Raw genomic sequence first — 18785 nt, 5'->3', positions numbered from 1 at the left:
CGAGCCCGGCCCGTTTTCTAAACAGTCCTCGTTTTTTTCCCAAACTCATATTTCGGGCTTATATTTTTACCCGAACCCTCTCATTTTTTGGGCAGACCTTCGGGCTGGGCCGGGTAACCCAGCCCATGCACACCTCTAATTATTAGCTCAATATGGCACCTCAAAAAAAGTAATGGTGTTAAGTTATTAGATTAATATATGTAATTTTTGTCAAGTTTAAATATTGTATCGATAAAAAAATTCACATGTATGAATTAAGAAAAATTATTAAGTTTGAGTTTGGAATTATATATTAAACTTATATTATATGGCCATCGAAACCGTGATTAAAGAACAATCATTTATATTTTAGCACTTGATACCAAAAGTTTGAATATGAGACAAGATAGAGCATCCTTATTCGCATGAACCATAATAGACGACATAAACAATACTCCAAGAACAATTAATCAAGTTAGAACTAAATTATAAAACAATCAAATAATAAATAAAATAAAATAAAATAAAATAAAAGGATTAAAAAGTAAAAAAAATGCAGAAAATTAAATAGAAGTACATTTTAGTATAATAATTTAGAGGTTATTATCCCATGTTGAAAATAAATAAGCTGTGGAGAAATTACAACACCATGAAAACATCATTTTCCAAGTCTAAAGGGAAATGAGGTGGAAATTTCGTGGGAAGCCTAACCGTGTACGAAAAGCAAGAAATTTAGATCCAAGGATAGACTAAAGTGTCGATGACTCTTGACCAAAGGGGACTATGAATAGTTTTTTTTTTTTTTTTTAGGATAAAAGTATTATGAAGGTATTCGTATGAGAGGTTAGATTGCATTTAAATTTCTATTTAAAAAATAAATAAATTAATCCCTATATATTTATAGAAAGAGTAAATTTGTTATTTTTGTTAAAAATTTTATCAATTTGTACGGTTAAAAATTAGTGTGGTTGACGAAATAACTAAACAATTATACGTGGCGTGTCACATGTATATCATGTTAACATACATAGACTAGTTTTTAATAGTAAAAGTGGATGAAATTTCTTAACAAAATGACTAATTTTCTTTTTGATCTAACATATAAAAACTAATTTACCTATTTTTTTAATAAAATAAGTAAAATATAATCTTAACTTTTTGTATAAAAAATCTCCATGATTTTTTTACATAATTAGTTGAAATTCTTTTAAGATGGTAATGTTTTGCGCACTTACAAAAGGCGAGGTGTTTGTAACTCCAAGAAATTATAATTAATAAGATTTAAACTGATGGGTGGAAGATATATTGGGATTGAGATGAAAGTTTCCCTATCAGTATGCATGATCTTGTGTCTTACTTCCATTGTGCATGCCGATCAGGGGAAGGCTGTTTTCTTTGAACCTCCTTATACTCGTGAGTATAAGTTATTCAATATATCTTCTATTTTTCACTTAAACATTATTTTTTAGACATGATCATCCATCAGCTACTCATTGAATATGTTTGATAGAATAACAATCACTAAGCAAGTGAATTTTTTAAATGACTTATTAAACAGCCTCGGCGTGCTATGGTACACAAAGCTATGGAAATATGGTGGCGGGAGTTAGTGATACGTTGTGGAACAATGGAAGAGCATGTGGAAAGAGTTACAGGGTTAAATGCATAGGAGGAGCGAATGAAGCACCACATCCTTGCAAGAATGGTGACACTGCGGTGGTTAAAGTTGTTGACTACTGTAAAGCTGGATGCCAAGGGATTATTAACCTTTCTAAACATGCTTTCTCTACCATTGCTGATCCTGACGCCGGTATAATCCAAGTTGAATTTAATGAGTAAGCAATACCCCTTCTCCTCTTTACTTGTTGTACAAGTTTATGCATATGGTGCTCGCCAACTTTAAGGTTTTACTTGGCAGAGTGGAAAGAAAATTGAAAGGATGAAAAACATAAATTTTCTTTTCATAAGTGTGCTTAGTTAGAGAGATGGAAAAATAGAAAGAAAATTACTTTTCCTTTTTATCCATTGTTTGGTAGAAGTGAAAATGAATGGAAAACAATAAAACATTTGTAGATGATTGTTTTTTTGAGTAACATGCACATCTCATCTCATCATTTAAATTTAAAAGGATTAATTTTTATGCATTAGAATTGAAATGATGAGATGAGAGAACCAAAATATTTATTTATTTTATTTATCTCTGAGTCAACTCAAAGTAACCCTTTCACTATCTTTGTTATACCTCTACTTTGATTGGGACAAGTGGCAATATGAGAAACAAACAAAGAGGCACCCACAAGTGACCCTCCGTCTTGTACCGCCTAAATAGTGATTTAGTGATGACTATTTGTATGCCTCATACCCTTACGAGAGGGACTGTCCATCCTTAACCATCCAATTGAACCTCTATTAAGCCATCTACTTTTAACTAATACGCTCTCCTCAAGTGGGAACCACCACTCTCCTATAAATATCCCGAGCTGCAACATAGTAGGAGGACTCCTCTCCACTCACAAAACCTTAACACACTAAGCTTTTGGTCTTTTCTACTTGAGTCCCTTTATTTTTCTAGCTCTTGGCCTTAGAATGGGTGAACTAGTTTTCTTCAATTCCACTCCTTCTCCTCTACTTTTGTTGATACCATGTATCAACAATCTTAAAAAAATAAAAACTAAAATTAAAATTAAATAAAATGAATAAAATTCTCAATCCAAACTATAAAATCTTTATTAATAACCCCTAATACCATTTTCACGTTTTTCCATTTCTTATATACACAGGGTTTGAGTTTGATGCTTCTACTCGAAAGGCTTTCTAAGGGCAAGTGATGTTAATCGAATAGTTTTGAAATAGGATATTTTACATCCTCTTGTAAGGTTTCCTTTTATTTGCTCATGTTTCTTTTCTCCAATAAAACTTTGTACCGGTGATGTACAGAAGTTTATATTATATTATACTAGTATTTGTCATCCGCTTGTACTAGATTTCTTACTTTTTATTTATTTATTATTAAATTCAATTTAAAGTTAAATTAATATTTAATTAATCGATATATTCAAATTTTATTTTAAAAATTGTTATTATATATTATATATTTGTTAATTATGAAACTTATATTTGTTACAATCATTTTAAATAAATCCAACAGTTTTTTTTCACTCTCATTAGTTAAGTAAGAATTAAAAACAAAAAAACAAAAAGTTTATATTGTATTGAATACCCTTTTTTTAGTTCAATAGAATAGAGATCTTAAATTAACTAACATCGAGTAATTAAGTAAACTAACTCTTTTAGTTACATCTTTTAAGTGTATAATGAATTAAATTTATTTTTCAATTTTTCAATAATTGGTTGAATATCGACTCTAAATTAACTCACAAGCCAACAACGAATTCTCAATGAATGGATAACTACTCATAACTTATCACAATAATTCGCTTAACAACTTTGCTCAACTTCCACCAGCCTTCCTCTAATATTCTCCTTGCATTTCCTCGCTAAAAACTTCAAATGCAACCACATTCAACCTATCGTGAAATCGAGCGAAAACTCCTATGGTTAATGGCTTGGTAAGAACATCAACCACTTGATCATTTCCAGGTACATGCTTGACACAAGCATGCAACATAGGTTTTATTGCCAATGAAATTGTGTTGGAATTATCACACCGATAACTGGAATTCCATTAAGAGTCACTCCTACTTCATCAAGCAAGGAGTGAAACCATGTAAGTTCGAGATGTTGCATTTGCCAAACTCTTGTACTTAGCTTTTGATGTAGACCGAGACACCACTCTCTATTTCTTGGATGAACAACCAATCAAATTGTTACCAAGATACGCACAAAAGCCAGAAGCTGATCTATGACCCTCAAGTGAGCTAGCCCAATCAGCATAAAAAAAATCCCATTAACAAGACTGTCGAAGGATGAAACACTAGCCTATGACCAATTGTACCACAGAGGCATCTCAAAATCCATTTGTCAGCACTCCAATGAACATTATGAGGCATGTGCATGTATTGACTAACCTTGTTGACAAAAAAGGCTATATCAGGTCTTATTAGGCACAAATATTGCAAACCTCCAACAACTTTTCGATACTTGGTACCATCAACAAGAGGAAAAGATGTTAAGGTGGGAGAACTTACCATGGGTGTGATGACAAGCTTGGCGTTGGCCATTTCAGCTCGTTCCAATAGTTTTCGAGCATATTTCTTTTGAGACACATGCACACAATCACCATTCTGAGTTACTTCAAGATTAAAAAAGTAGATAAGTTCTCTCAAGTCTTTCAAAGAGAATTGTTTGTCAAGACACCGTATCCTTGATAACTCTTGAAAAGAGTTATATTTCATGCCTTTAGACCTAGCTAATTTCTTGAACTTATGTATATTTTATTGCATTTTAGAACATTTTAGTTAGTATTTTAAATATTATATTAGGACTTGGACTACGTTGGAATTAGGTGCTTTTAATTACCTGCGGTGGAGTTCTTTTGTGTGTTGGTGTGGTAGGAATAGGTTTTGGAACGAGGAAATAAATAAGTGAAGTTTTTTCAGGGCAAAGTGCAAACAGTTTGCCAGCACGGATGCCGTGGCAATGTTGGGAAGACCAAGTCAACATTTTCAGCGCAACAGTCTTAGCTCAAATTCAAATTTGTACTAGATAAATCCCCCTAAAAGTAGATAATATAATCACTAGTCATTAGTCGACCCTAGCCTAATCTATCTATGAAGGCTGATGAAGGGAACCTCACAAATGGCGAAAAAAAGTGGGAGAGATCCTTTGGTTTGGCTGCGCAAAGGAAAGGAAGTCGAAGGTAGTCTTTTTTAGCCATCATAGGACGTTGTGCTACCAAAAATTGGACTGGGCAAGCGAAAGTTGTTTCGCGAAGTTCTTCCGTTATTTCCATTAGTGTTCCTTCAAAAGATTGAATTGAAGTAGTTGAACATAATGTCAGAAAATATTTTGGTTTAGAATTTTATTTCCCAGCCCATGAGCTAAATCTCATAGGGTTGGGATTACCTTTGATGAATCCTTAAACTGTTTTTATGGATGCAATATATATTTAATTTACTTTACTATTTCATTTGATTGTTCATATTTCTTAATTAAAATGCAAACGATTTCTAGACATAGAAGACTGTTCGTATACTTATAATTGATTGTTCATATTTCTTAATTAAAATGCAAACGATTTCTAGACATAGAAGACTGTTCGTATACTTATAAACTGATTCTAATTCCAAAAGGTTTGGATTGGTTGAATTAAAATTAAATGAAATGAGTAAGTATTTGATAGACACTTGTAGTTGACTCTAGAAATAGAGTCACAACCATATAGAAGGAAGCCATGCAAGATATCTAAAAAGCCTATAGACACGTGTAACACCCCTAACCCGTATTCGCTGCCAGAACAGGGTTTCAGAGCATTACTACCATTTGCAGATCACTTAAAAAATTAAAATACTTACCGATTCAATGTATCATATAAAATAAATATATTACCATTCAATCAACAGTTTGGCACTTGTATAAGCATCAAACAACAACATTGTTAGTATACTTGCACATATCTCATATAAATTCAACATTGATATATCTATTTTCTCGACATGTCGCACTTGAGTTTAATAATAGTCTCAATTACATAATTTCCTTGTATCAACATATCAAAGATAATCATATATGTACATGTCATGAAACATATCATGCTCTTACCGTTTCTTCACAAGCATATATCATTCATTTCATTTTATCAATATTTTATGCTTCATCATTTCCATATATTTTATGTATATTTATTCTGGTAATAGCTTATATCAAACTTAACATAAATTATATTCCATGTACTTATACTTATTTTGTTTATCCATTTTCATAATTATTTCATACAACGCTTTTGTACATATATTTCCATATGACTAGTTCTTGTAAACATTTCACACAACCATTTCATATAACCATTCGTCATCTGATACATTTTACCTGAATATCAATTGTTCAACAGATGTTATAGCGTCTCCCATCCACGGTCTTATTTATCTTTGACGTGATGCCATAGTGTCTTTCAACTATGGTCTTACTCATTTTCTGTCATGTTGCCATGGTATCTTTCAACCATGGTCTTACTCTTTTCATGTCACGTTGCCATGGTATCTTTCAACCATGGTCTTATTCTTTTCATGTCACGTTGCCATGGTATCTTCAACCATGGTCTTACACATCTCATATCAGGTTGCCATGGTATCTTCCAACCATGGTCTTACACATTTCATATCAGGTTGCCATGGTATCTTTCAACCATGGTCTTACACATAGGTTGCCATGGTATCTTTCAACCATGGTCTTACACATTTCACATCAGGTTGCCATGGTATCTTTCAACCATGGTCTTACACTGAGTTGCCATGGTATCTTTCAACCATGGTCTTACACATTTCATATCGAGAGCACACTCATGAACCTCATCCTTACAAAGGGATTACCAGTCCAGGCTAAATCCTCAGAATATAAACTCATAGAGTATTGTCGGGATTACCAGGTCCAAAGCTAAATCCCAAACGACAATTACTCTAATGAGCTTGGATCTGAATTACCAGTCCAAGCTAAATTGAGACCCTAATTCGGATTACCCGTCCGGCTAAATCCGTTTACACATATTCTTCTAAGGGCTATATCAGATAGGATCACCCGTCCGGGCTAGATCCTTTTTACCGTCAATTCCTTTTCAGAGATCCATCGAATTTTCCTTTCATTCAACCGGGATTTCTTCTCCTTTTATCAAATTTATCAATGTTTCATAAATTTTCATACAATGAACATTCAAATCATATTCACATAAATAGCATACAATCTCAAGCATTTAAGAATATAATTCAAGTTACACGAACTTACCTCATTGCTTGTTTGTGTTTATAATTTCATTAATCTGATATCTTTTCTTTTCCACGATCAAGTCTCATATTTGAGTCGTCCGGATCTTTATAAATAAATTTGATCATCATTTTCATTCATTTCATATTCTAATGCATTTAATTAATGCTCTAGGAAAAATTACCATTTTGCCCCTAAACTTTTAGTTAATGATGATTTCATCCTTAGGGTGAGGAAAATAAAATTCTTGCAATTTAATCCTTATTTCCAGCTATTATTCTCATATATATTGATAACAATCCATGAATTCTATAAAATATCGAATTTTCATAATTTCAACACTTTTCAATTTAATCCCTAAAACATGTTTTCCCCCGATCTTGAACTAAATTAATAATTTCATTAAATTTTGTAATTTAAATAATAAAATAATCCATTTCATGCAATTTGGTCATTTCTGACATGTTTACAAAATTGCCCATAAAGTTTTACTTTTATTCAATTTAGTCCCGAGCCTAAAATATGCAAATTAGCCATGCTAGATGAATATTCATACATATTTTCCTCCTCCTCTCCATTCCACATCCTTAATGTAGATAACACACTTGTAAGTAACATTATCCATAATTTTATTATTTACTTTTATGAATATTCAAGTCTGTCTATCTGCATCATAGTCACTAAATTATTTATATATGGATCTATAGAACTCAAAATTAATATTAGATAATTTTCCTGAATCTAGACTCATATATATTCTTACCATAAAAATTTCAGAATTTTTGGTTTAGCCAATAAATACATTTATTCTTTACCCTGTTCATTGTCTCGACAGTTCTGACCCTCTTCACCAAAAATTAATTATCTCCTCATACATGATTCAAATGATGTTATTGTTTGTTTCTCTTAAAAATAGACTCATTAAGGATTTTATAAATATAAATTTAAGCCCCTAATTATTTTTATTCAATTTTTTATGATTTTTCAAAGTTAGAACAGGGGAACCCGAATTCATTCTGACCTTGTCTCACAAAATTCATTATGTCTCAAAATTTAATAATCCATTGCCTACACTATTTCTTCTATGAGAAACTATACTCAATAATCTTTAATTCCATATTTTTTCATATTCTAATTCGATTTCTACAATTTATGGTGATTTTTCAAAGTTAGTCTACTGCTGCTGTCCAAACTGTTTTTGTGCAAGCTATTAATTACCATGTTATAACACCCTTATTTTCTTTTTCTACACCATTTCTCATCACTTTCTCTTATTTTCTCTTCACTAACATATCAAAAACATAGGACCTTATGTAAGAAAACTCCACTATAACATTATTTCCATGCTTTGTCAATAATAACAAACTTAAAAACATATTGAAATCTTGATATACTTACCTTGTTCTATTGATACTAATCTTTAACTTTATTTTCTCTCTCCTCCAGCTTCTATTTCTTGAATCCAACTTGATATTCTAACTCCCCATGCTCTCCTTAACATTTTTGTCTCTTGGTAGCTATGGAAATTCATTTGATTTTTGGGTGAAAATGGTAAATTTTTGGTAAAGGACCAAATTGTAAAGAAAGCAAAACTTTCTTTCTTCCTCTCTTTCTCTCACGTTAATGCATGGGAAAATATGGATGAGAATTTCTCATCTTTCTTTCTTTATATATTAATAAAATAATAATAAAATATCTTATTAAAGTATTAATAAAATAATATTTATCTAATTAAATAATTATAAAATATCAAAATATCTCTAGCATCATTATTACTTTCTAGATTTCTCTCTTCCAATTGACCATTTTGTCCTTCATTATCTTTTAAAATTCCATCCTTGAGTCATCATTTAATTTGGTAAAATTGCAATTTAGTCCCTCATAGTTCTTCATCTATTCAATTTGGTCCTAATTCATCCATTTTCCTTAGTTTCTTGATCATTCCAATTGTTAAATTATTTACACTATTGGTCCTTCAACTTTTCATATTTACACTTTAACCCCTCAAATTATGAATATTTACTCTTGTGCAACAAAACTTTTCTCACTTTTACAATTTAGTCCTTTCTTGAATTAATATATCATAATAGACTTCTCAATATTGACATAACTCAAAATTTCCTTTTGTCACTTTATTTCCTTATTTTACTATATCAAAGATAATATCTTACTGTAAAAATTTTCAAGGTATTACAACACGGGCAAGGTAACTTGAGGTTTTACTCTCGCGAGAGGCAGGCCATTTTAGAACTCTTCTATGCAGTAAAGTAAATATGATTTTGCCAAGGCATTATTGACAGTAAGAGTTGATTCTGGGTAATCCGGATCTTCCGAATCAACATTATTCTATCCTTATTCTTTGTTGTAGTAACTTTGCCACAACATATTTAGTTGTTTATTTCTTTGTTTAGATTATATTTGGATAATCACTCTCGTTATTGCCATTACATTTCTGCCCTCACTTTTGCCATAGCATTTCCAATTATTCATCAATTCCATCTACTGTATACATCATCATTCCTTTGAATTATCACTACATACTTACCTTAGTTTACCATAACATCTTATTCGTCAGTCTTGCCATAACATTAACCATATTACAATAACTTAACCAATTTTGTGCCTCAATTTGATCCTTGTGGGAACGATAATCACTCATCACTTTATTACTTGAACTGACATGTATACTTGCACAAAATCGCACATTGTTTTACACACGACAAGTTTTTGGCTCTGTTGTCGGGGATCGACAGTTTGGTGAAATTTGGTTTGGTTATTTTACTTAGTAGTTTTTATTTAACTTAGTGTATTTGCTTTTTACAAGTTTGCCATCAGTGCATGAGGAGATGCATTCTTGCTAACACATAATCATAGTTAGACCAAATATACAAGCTCAACAATTCGAGTTGAAACTAGTAATGTTCCAGATGTTACTGTAACAATCCATTTTCAGTGTAATCGAAACAGTGGTTTTGGGACTATAGATCCAATCATGGAAGAGAAATTTATTTTAATATTATTTTATGATCTACAGAATTATAGAAATATCGTGTGAAAATTTTGTTAAGAAATTTTACCGGTTAGATGTCTAATTTGATGAAAGGACCAAATTGCATAAAATGCAACAGTTGGATTCTAGTTAGCTATAAGGATTAATTAGCTATGAAATTCAAAATTAGATGTCCTTATATGGTAATTAGACCCTTAAGAAAATTTAGTAGATATTTTTGATGAATCATCCATGGAAAATTAGAAAAAGAAAAGGACTAAATTGGAATGTTGAAAAATTAATGGATAATAATAAATTAAATAGAAATATCATATTATTATTATCATATTCTTCCCCTAAAATACATGGAAACCCTAGGAAAGAGAAAACAAGCTTTCTTGGCTTAATTGGGTAAGCATTCTTGTCCCGTTTTTAGTAATTTTATATTTCGAGATCATATTAGTTCAATCTATCTATTTTAGGGATTAATTTGTAAAGATATCAAAGTATAGAAATTTTTCCATGGATGTAAATGTTGAAATTTTGAAATTTATGGTAGAAATTGAAAGGTTGTTGATAGATAAACAACTTTTACAAAGAGAATTTTGATGAAATTATGATTTATGGATTAAATTGAAAAATGGTAAAACCCATGGAAAATTTTTGATTTTTTTGAAATTCATGGGCTATTATTAAGACATGTAAAAATTGGTTAGGCTGGGAATAAGGATTAAATTGCATGAATTTTATTTTCTGAACCTAGGGACAAAATTGTCATTTATGAAAAGTGTAGGGGCAAAATGGTAATTTTGCCTAAGAAGTGAATTGAGTTCAATTGAATATGAAATGTATTAAATTGAGTTAAATTTACTCAGATAGATCTAGTTAGACCTCGTCACGAAGTTAGATCGAGGAAAAAGGAAAATATCAGATTAGTAGTCTTTGTGTACACAAACATTGTCGAGGTAAGTTCGTGTAACTAAAATGTATGTTTATATGTTTAAATTGAATGTTATGATTGTGAAATGTATGATTTTCATGTATAAACATAAATCACATATCCGAAAATGTCTGACAAGTGTTAAGTCCCATTTGAATAAAAGCAATTCGATGGATGCAGGATTTTCCCGTATTGTATATAGTCCTGCATATGTTGCGGACATTATAGCTTAGACGAACATATTGTTTAAAGCCTTCTTGAGCATTCCTATTATATAGTTCCTGCGAGTATCCTGATCGGTAGTCATCATGCATGTGTTGCATACTACTGTAGCTCTTTGTGAGCATCCTGTTACATGATTCGATCGGTTATGATCCATCATTTATTACGGACACAGACATATAGCTCTTCGTGAGTGTCTTGATATACGCTCTTATGAGCTTTCGACATGGCTCGCTTGAACTCCTGTTATGCTATCCGGAGCTCCCGATAATTGAGTTACTGTTAAGCTCAATGAGCTTCTGTTCTAAACTCTTAGGAGTTTCTGTTTAGCTTAGATAAGCATCCTGTTACATGACTCATTTGAGCATTTTGATATATGGCTCGAGAGTGTGCTTCTCGATTATGTGCCCTTATGGGCACCCCGAATATGAGTTGACGGATTCTGATTTGTACACTTGAGTGTACTACATGTGTATCCATTGATATTTCAAATAAATTCAACAAGTAAATATCCCGATATGAGGCAATGTGAATTTGAGATGAATTATTACAAGCACATACTTGAATTACATGGACTGGACATGAATTATATATGATATTTGAATACTTAATGTAGAAAGAATGTGCATATGGAAAAAGGACTATTATTATTGAGCTCATACAAGCTTATTCATATTCTTAAGAAATATATATATGACTAACATGTTTTGTACATGCTACATTTGTAACACCTCTTACCTGTATTCGACGCCAAAATAGGGTATGAGGCATTACCAGATTTAAACTTAAGCAAACATACAAAACTGAGACGTAAATTTCTATCCAAATTTAAAATTTTTTACATACATTCATATTGTCCCTAAAACGAGCCTATGAGGCCTAAAACAAGCTTTGGAAGCGGTTCGGGACTAAACCGAGAGCTTTAGAAAAATTTTGCAACACTTAGAGAATTTTTGCTAAACAGGGGTCACATGCCCGTGTAGCTTGGGACACGCCCGTGTGGGCAGGCCGTGTGGTCACACACGCCCGTGTCTCTAACCCGTGTAACTCTTTATTTGTCAAAAATTGAAGTCACACGGCCAAGACACACGCCCATGTCCCGAGGCCGTGTCTTTTACACGGCTGAGACACACGCTCGTGTCTCTACCTGTGTGCTAGATACTGTGCATTCTGTTTTGCAACAATTTAGGTGCAGGGGAAACATGGCCGGATCACACGTCCATGGGGCTGACTATGTGTCACACACGGCCTAGACACACGCCCGTGTGTCTACCCATGTGGACAATAATAAGGCTATTTACCAAGCCATCTATCACCCTTAATCACACATGTAATCACATCAATTCAAAGGCACAAAACATAGCATATTTATGCAACCAAAACATCCAAAATCATGACTAACACTTGCCAAACATTTCACTTTCATGTCATAAATCATTCTTCCATCATTCATCAAGCATACCATGAGTATGTAACCAAAGCTATTGGCACATATATAAATATTCTTAGGCTCACAACCATGTTAGCCCAAAATAAGTCAATTTACATGACCAAATATCAAACAAGCCTTTAACAATCACAAACCAATATATTGGCTACAATCATAAAGGCACATATAACCAAATGACCAAGCCCCTATACACGCCATAACTTAAAATACTTAAATTTATCAATACCCAAAATGATAGCTTGATAGTGTGATAGGATCTCCAGTGATCTCCAACTCGAGCTAGCTTAATAATCCTATAAAACATGGGAAAGGAAGGGGTAAGCTATATAGCTCTGTAAGTTCATATGTAAACAATAAGAAACCTCAACCATACATATATCATACAATTAACATAATGTAAAACCATACAAATGTCATTTAAGTCTCATAAATATAAATTACTCATTCACATCTTACCAAGTTTTTATCATATTCAACAATGTGAACATAATTTATGATAATCTACAACAATCTCATGGTTATAATTTTATTTAGTCACAAAGTTTGCTCTATCAACTTATTAGTATAATTTAACATATTCGGGCATTAGCCCAACAACTGAAATCGTTTTGTTGTAACATATTACAACAATTAACAAATCATTTCAAACCACATAATAAACATGCACATTAATCTTGTGTACTCACATTTCCAAGTATATATCTTAATATCTTTCATCTTTCTCATATCCGATAAATCACAATTTGCATGAATAACACATGCTATATCATAACTCCATTTGGCCCGAAAGCCAATCACATAGTCATCAAATGAATTTATCATGTATTTCATTCATCACAAGTATAGACCAATAATGTAACACTCCTAACCCGTATCTGTTGCCAGAATAAGGTTATGAGGTATTACTTGACTGAACAAAACTTCTATAAGGTCAAAGATATTTACCAGACATAAATTATCAACAATGCAACTTTGTCTCATTGATTTTTCATAAGAGTTCTTATAAATTTCCAAAATGACTAACTATCAAAACATAACCGAATATCTAATAACAAATTAACTACTATCAAGTTATAACTAAAACATTTCAACACATTAGTTCAATTATATGGCTTCTCTAAACAAAATAAGCGAGCCATCTTCGCATGGCTATAATGCATACAAAGACAAAATATCATTCTACCTATAGTTTATCCTATACATGCCTTAAATCATGATGATATACCATCTTCTCAACTCACATAACGACTCAATAGTGTGATGATATCTCCGGCTCTTCCAACTCGAACTAAAGGATAAACCTATAAGGAATGGAAAAGAGAACACGGAGTAAGCTTCAATGCTTAGTAAGTTTTAAGCAATGCAAACAATTAATTTACTTATAGCTCGATTATTTCAAATTTTCAAGAAATCATTCCTAGGTAATTGCCATTTCGGCCAAGTATCCATGAACATAATGCATATTTAGCAAATTCACCTCACTTGACTATTTGAATTCCTTATCTATTTGAATTCAGACTTTTACTTACATCAAAGTGTATGAGTCACACATACATAGCCTGCCATCCACTTAAAATTTAGGTGTGTCACATTATGAGCGTCACTAGTGAAAAAATTCATGAACGGATTCAGGATCTATTCTGCTTGGGTCTTGTCCGATGTACTGTCAGTCTAGTCAGTCACATTTATGTCTCTATCTTCTGGTAGTCATCCGCTCCGATGCCCAAGACAAGGTATCTCCCCAATTGGACTTGATAGGCGACATATTAGTCTTTTAATCAATTTGCTCTTTTCCAATTAAACTAAGGACATGTTTAGGTTTGTCTACTAATACAAGTTGTCTTTTTGTATTACTATCCAACCACATAATATCGCTTAGTATTAGTTAAACATTAGACAACTAATGAGCAATATTTTATTCCATTTTGCTTTGCATGCAAAAACCATTTGAGGACAATAATATAAAGTATATTAATCGTAATCAATGAATTTGTTTTATTAACCAGTCGAAAAATTACAAGTATATATTGACGAAAATATTACACTTAGGGTACCAGATCCAACACTCAGAACAATACCACATCATTGACGACTCAAGAATACTTCAAATAGGAAATTTTATTATTGACAAAATTTTTTAACATTGAAGCTGGGAAGAAAATTGAGAGAGATAAATATTGTAAAGTGGAGGGATGATGGTCGAAAGAGATGATGGGTTTAGGGATAATGGAGTATGGAGGGAGAGCCCCTTTTTATAGGTGCGGGGGAGAGGTGAGATTGAAAAGAAAAAAAACTCATGGTTGAAAACGTGCCACAGAAGAGGCATTTTCTTCGAATATCTAAAAAAGGAGCTTCAAATCTTACCCGGGATTCCCGGGATCAGGGCACTTTTGGAAGCTTTGAGTTGTGGTGGACAGAAAGTGTGTCCAGCTGGGCAAGCTTTCCTGCTGACATGTTAGGGAAAGCGCGGCTAGCTGGACGTGCTTTCTTTGTATTTAGTGGAAAGCGCATCTAGCTCGGCGCGTTTTCCCTGACATGCCAGCAAGAAAGCTCGCCTAGTTGGACACTAATTTGTCGTAATTGGGTGTAGCAGATTAAACTAGTTTTTGCACTTAAAGAGCTTGAATACAAGCATTTTTATTAAGTTTTAGATAAGTTTTCTATCTTTGATTTGAATTCAATAAAAAATGTATTTTGAGTCTTTTTATGACCTTACGGGTCGAATGAGACCAAAGGGTGAGATAACATACTTAGTGAGTGTGTAGGATACCATACAAAGGCTTAGGAACTCAAAGTTGGTTGTTGTGTTGCAACACGAGAAGTTCAATATCACAACATAGGGAACATAATACATAATTGAAGGATCAAGAGGAATTGAAAAATGAATAGGTTTCATATCTTTTTTTTTCCAAAATTAAATTTAAAATTTAAAATTCAGAAATTTAAAAAACAAACCCCAAAATTTCTCAAAATCTCTTCTTCTTTATTTCCCATTTTTCTAATTTCACCATCATTGTTGATTCTACACCATTTCTGCGATCGCTATTGTCTTGCCGTTGTCTGGTGGTTTTCTTCGGTCACCCAAACTCCACCATTCATCATCATTGATTTTAGCTCACCAAATCATTACTTACCCCAAGCAATCATTGATCTTTAGCCATCCCTCACCACCCTCTTTGGCCATCCTCACCACCCCAAACTAGTAACTGAAATCTATCACCCACAAATAATTATTTAAGTTTATTTTTACCTAATTATTTATACTTAGATATTAAAATTATTAAATTTTATTTTACTAAATTAATATTTAGAATACATATTAGTTTATCAAATTAAATTAAAAATATTACTAAATTTATATTAAAAATTATAAATCTTAAAAAGTATCAAAATTAAATTTTTTGAAAAATTTTGGAAGGTGAAAATAAATTTATCCCTTTTAAATACTAATTATAATATTAAAATAAAAATTCAAAGTTCAAGGCACCTAAAAGAAATTTTAAAAATTTAGGGTGAAGAGGCGGTGCCAAAGACCCTTCAAGTTGCTCTGCCATGGTTGATGTGGTTTTGAGAGAGGAATATTTGGAAGGAGCAATAAATTAAAGGAATAAAATGCATAAAAGGTTTCTTCCTCAGATCTACTCCTTCAAATGCTTCACAAAGAAAATAGGTTTCTGGGGTATTGGAAACCTAAAATTTTAGTTTTTATTTTTTCAATTTTTGGATTAAATTTTAAGGTTTGAGATGAAGAAAGAAGATGAAATTTGAGATTATTAAAAAGTGGAACTTGGTTAAAATTTTGGTTTATATTTTTCTGGATGAAATTAGATAAAGATGATGGGTTTTTTTGTTATTAATTTGACGAATTGTTTGAAGAAGATGAGCAGGGGTTTGTCTATGGAGATAAAAAATCGAGGGTAATATGAAGATTGGATAAATTATTTTTTAGTCCCTAAAATGATCGCGAAAAAGGATGATCACGTGACAAAAGTGCCACATGTAATCATTTTATTTGTTAAAAGGGCATGTCACCAAAAAGTTAACCGCGTTAGTATTATAGATAAAATTGGTTAACGAAATTAAACTTAAGCTATTAAATTGGACAATTTAAAACTACAAGTATCATATTAAAAGAAACCCTTAAATATAGGTGGCTTGTTCTGCCATTAACTTTTTTTTTTAATCAAAGCTCCAAATCATCTCATACAAAATTAAATTCAAACCTCCATCAATTTTTTTTATAAAAACTCATAGATTAATTTCACAAAACTCATTTTTTCCATTCATTTCATAAGAAAATAAATATCTTTTCATAAAAATATCAACTTTACAGAATAACAAAAATAAAGTGAATAAAACATGGAACTTACCAAAGAAATTGTTTTTTAGCTATTTTTATAAATATCATATTTAAAATTTAAATTTTATTATCTAATTGAGAATGCAATGTGTCTTTTTATTACATCCAATAATTGTTGATTAAAAGAGTTATCCTTCTTCAATGATTCAAATCATTTGAGAAATTCTTTTTTTAAATAGAGCTTTCATTTAGGATTGAATTTAAAAAAAATTGAAAAAAGTTTTGGGTTAAATAATTTTTTTATGATGAGTAAAAATAAGTTATATAAAACAATTAAGTGAATATAATAAACATATTCAATAATTAAGAAATAGAAAGATAAAAATTGTCACATTTGAAATTGAAATATATATAAAAAAAACTACATATTGATTACTTATTAGTAGAGGTATGCATGGGCCGAGCCTGACCTAGACAAAATTTTAAGCCCATTTTCTAGGCCTGGGCTCACTGCTCGAATATGGGTATAAAAATTTGTCCAAGTCCGCCCAAATAAAATTGCTAAGTCCGAATCCAACCCGCCTAGCTGGCCCATATTAAATTTTTTTAACTTATTTCATTAAATAAAAATTTTAAAATATAATAAATCATCAAATACATTTAAAATAAATATTAAAATAAGAAAACAAATAAAAATTATATTAAAACAATTCTTAAAACAATACATAAATTGAAAATATAATAAAAGTGATTATATTAAAATTAAAAATAAAATGTAAATATGATTAAAATAAAAATATATATATTTAGTATATAATTGGCCGGGCCCAGCTAAAAAAGTTTTTCCCGAGCCCGGCCCGTTTTCTAAACAGTCCTCGTTTTTTTCCCAAACTCATATTTCGGGCTTATATTTTTACCCGAACCCTCTCATTTTTAAGGCGGAGACTTGGTGGGCAGGTAACCCAGCCCATGCACACCTCTAATTATTAGCTCAATATGGCACCTCAAAAAAAGTAATGGTGTTAAGTTATTAGATTAATATATGTAATTTTTGTCAAGTTTAAATATTGTATCGATAAAAAAATTCACATGTATGAATTAAGAAAAATTATTAAGTTTGAGTTTGGAATTATATATTAAACTTATATTATATGGCCATCGAAACCGTGATTAAAGAACAATCATTTATATTTTAGCACTTGATACCAAAAGTTTGAATATGAGACAAGATAGAGCATCCTTATTCGCATGAACCATAATAGACGACATAAACAATACTCCAAGAACAATTAATCAAGTTAGAACTAAATTATAAAACAATCAAATAATAAATAAAATAAAATAAAATAAAATAAAAGGATTAAAAAGTAAAAAATGCAGAAAATTAAATAGAAGTACATTTTAGTATAATAATTTAGAGGTTATTATCCCATGTTGAAAATAAATAAGCTGTGGAGAAATTACAACACCATGAAAACATCATTTTCCAAGTCTAAAGGGAAATGAGGTGGAAATTTCGTGGGAAGCCTAACCGTGTACGAAAAGCAAGAAATTTAGATCCAAGGATAGACTAAAGTGTCGATGACTCTTGACCAAAGGGGACTATGAATAGTTTTTTTTTTTTTTTTTAGGATAAAAGTATTATGAAGGTATTCGTATGAGAGGTTAGATTGCATTTAAATTTCTATTTAAAAATAAATAAATTAATCCTATATATTTATAGAAAGAGTAAATTTGTTATTTTGTTAAAAATTTTATCAATTTGTGCGGTTAAAAATTAGTGTGGTTGACGAAATAACTAAACAATTATACGTGGCGTGTCACATGTATATCATGTTAACATACATAGACTAGTTTTAATAGTAAAAGTGGATGAAATTTCTTAACAAAATGACTAATTTTCTTTTGATCTAACATATAAAAACTAATTTACCTATTTTTTAATAAAATAAGTAAAATATAATCTTAACTTTTGTATAAAAATCTCCATGATTTTTTACATAATTAGTTGAAATTCTTTTAAGATGGT

General features: G+C 31.3%; 1 protein-coding gene across 1 annotated transcript; it reads left to right on the top strand.

The window, feature by feature from the left end:
- The first annotated feature begins 1184 nt into the window (after positions 1–1184).
- Positions 1185–3053, top strand: LOC128279415 (EG45-like domain containing protein). Its single transcript, XM_053018230.1, has 3 exons — positions 1185–1392; positions 1538–1814; positions 2760–3053. Exons 1-3 carry the CDS (start codon positions 1269–1271, stop codon positions 2764–2766), a joined length of 408 nt encoding a protein of 135 aa, XP_052874190.1. The 5' UTR covers positions 1185–1268; the 3' UTR covers positions 2767–3053.
- The last annotated feature ends 15732 nt before the right edge of the window (positions 3054–18785 follow it).

Source organism: Gossypium arboreum, chromosome 8 (assembly GCF_025698485.1).
Source record: "Gossypium arboreum isolate Shixiya-1 chromosome 8, ASM2569848v2, whole genome shotgun sequence".
Taxonomy (NCBI): domain Eukaryota; kingdom Viridiplantae; phylum Streptophyta; class Magnoliopsida; order Malvales; family Malvaceae; genus Gossypium; species Gossypium arboreum.
Note: the sequence above shows the minus strand (reverse complement) of the source record. Positions and strands in the feature narration are given on the sequence as shown.

What these genes read in the sequence shown, in the direction of transcription:
- LOC128279415 (XM_053018230.1), top strand. Translation starts at nt 1,269, where the DNA reads ATGGGTGGAAGATATATTGGGATTGAGATGAAAGTTTCCCTATCAGTA. An exon ending in CTTTGAACCTCCTTATACTC is followed by an intron (nt 1,393 to 1,537) that starts GTGAGTATAAGT and finishes CTTATTAAACAG; the next exon opens with CCTCGGCGTGCTATGGTACA.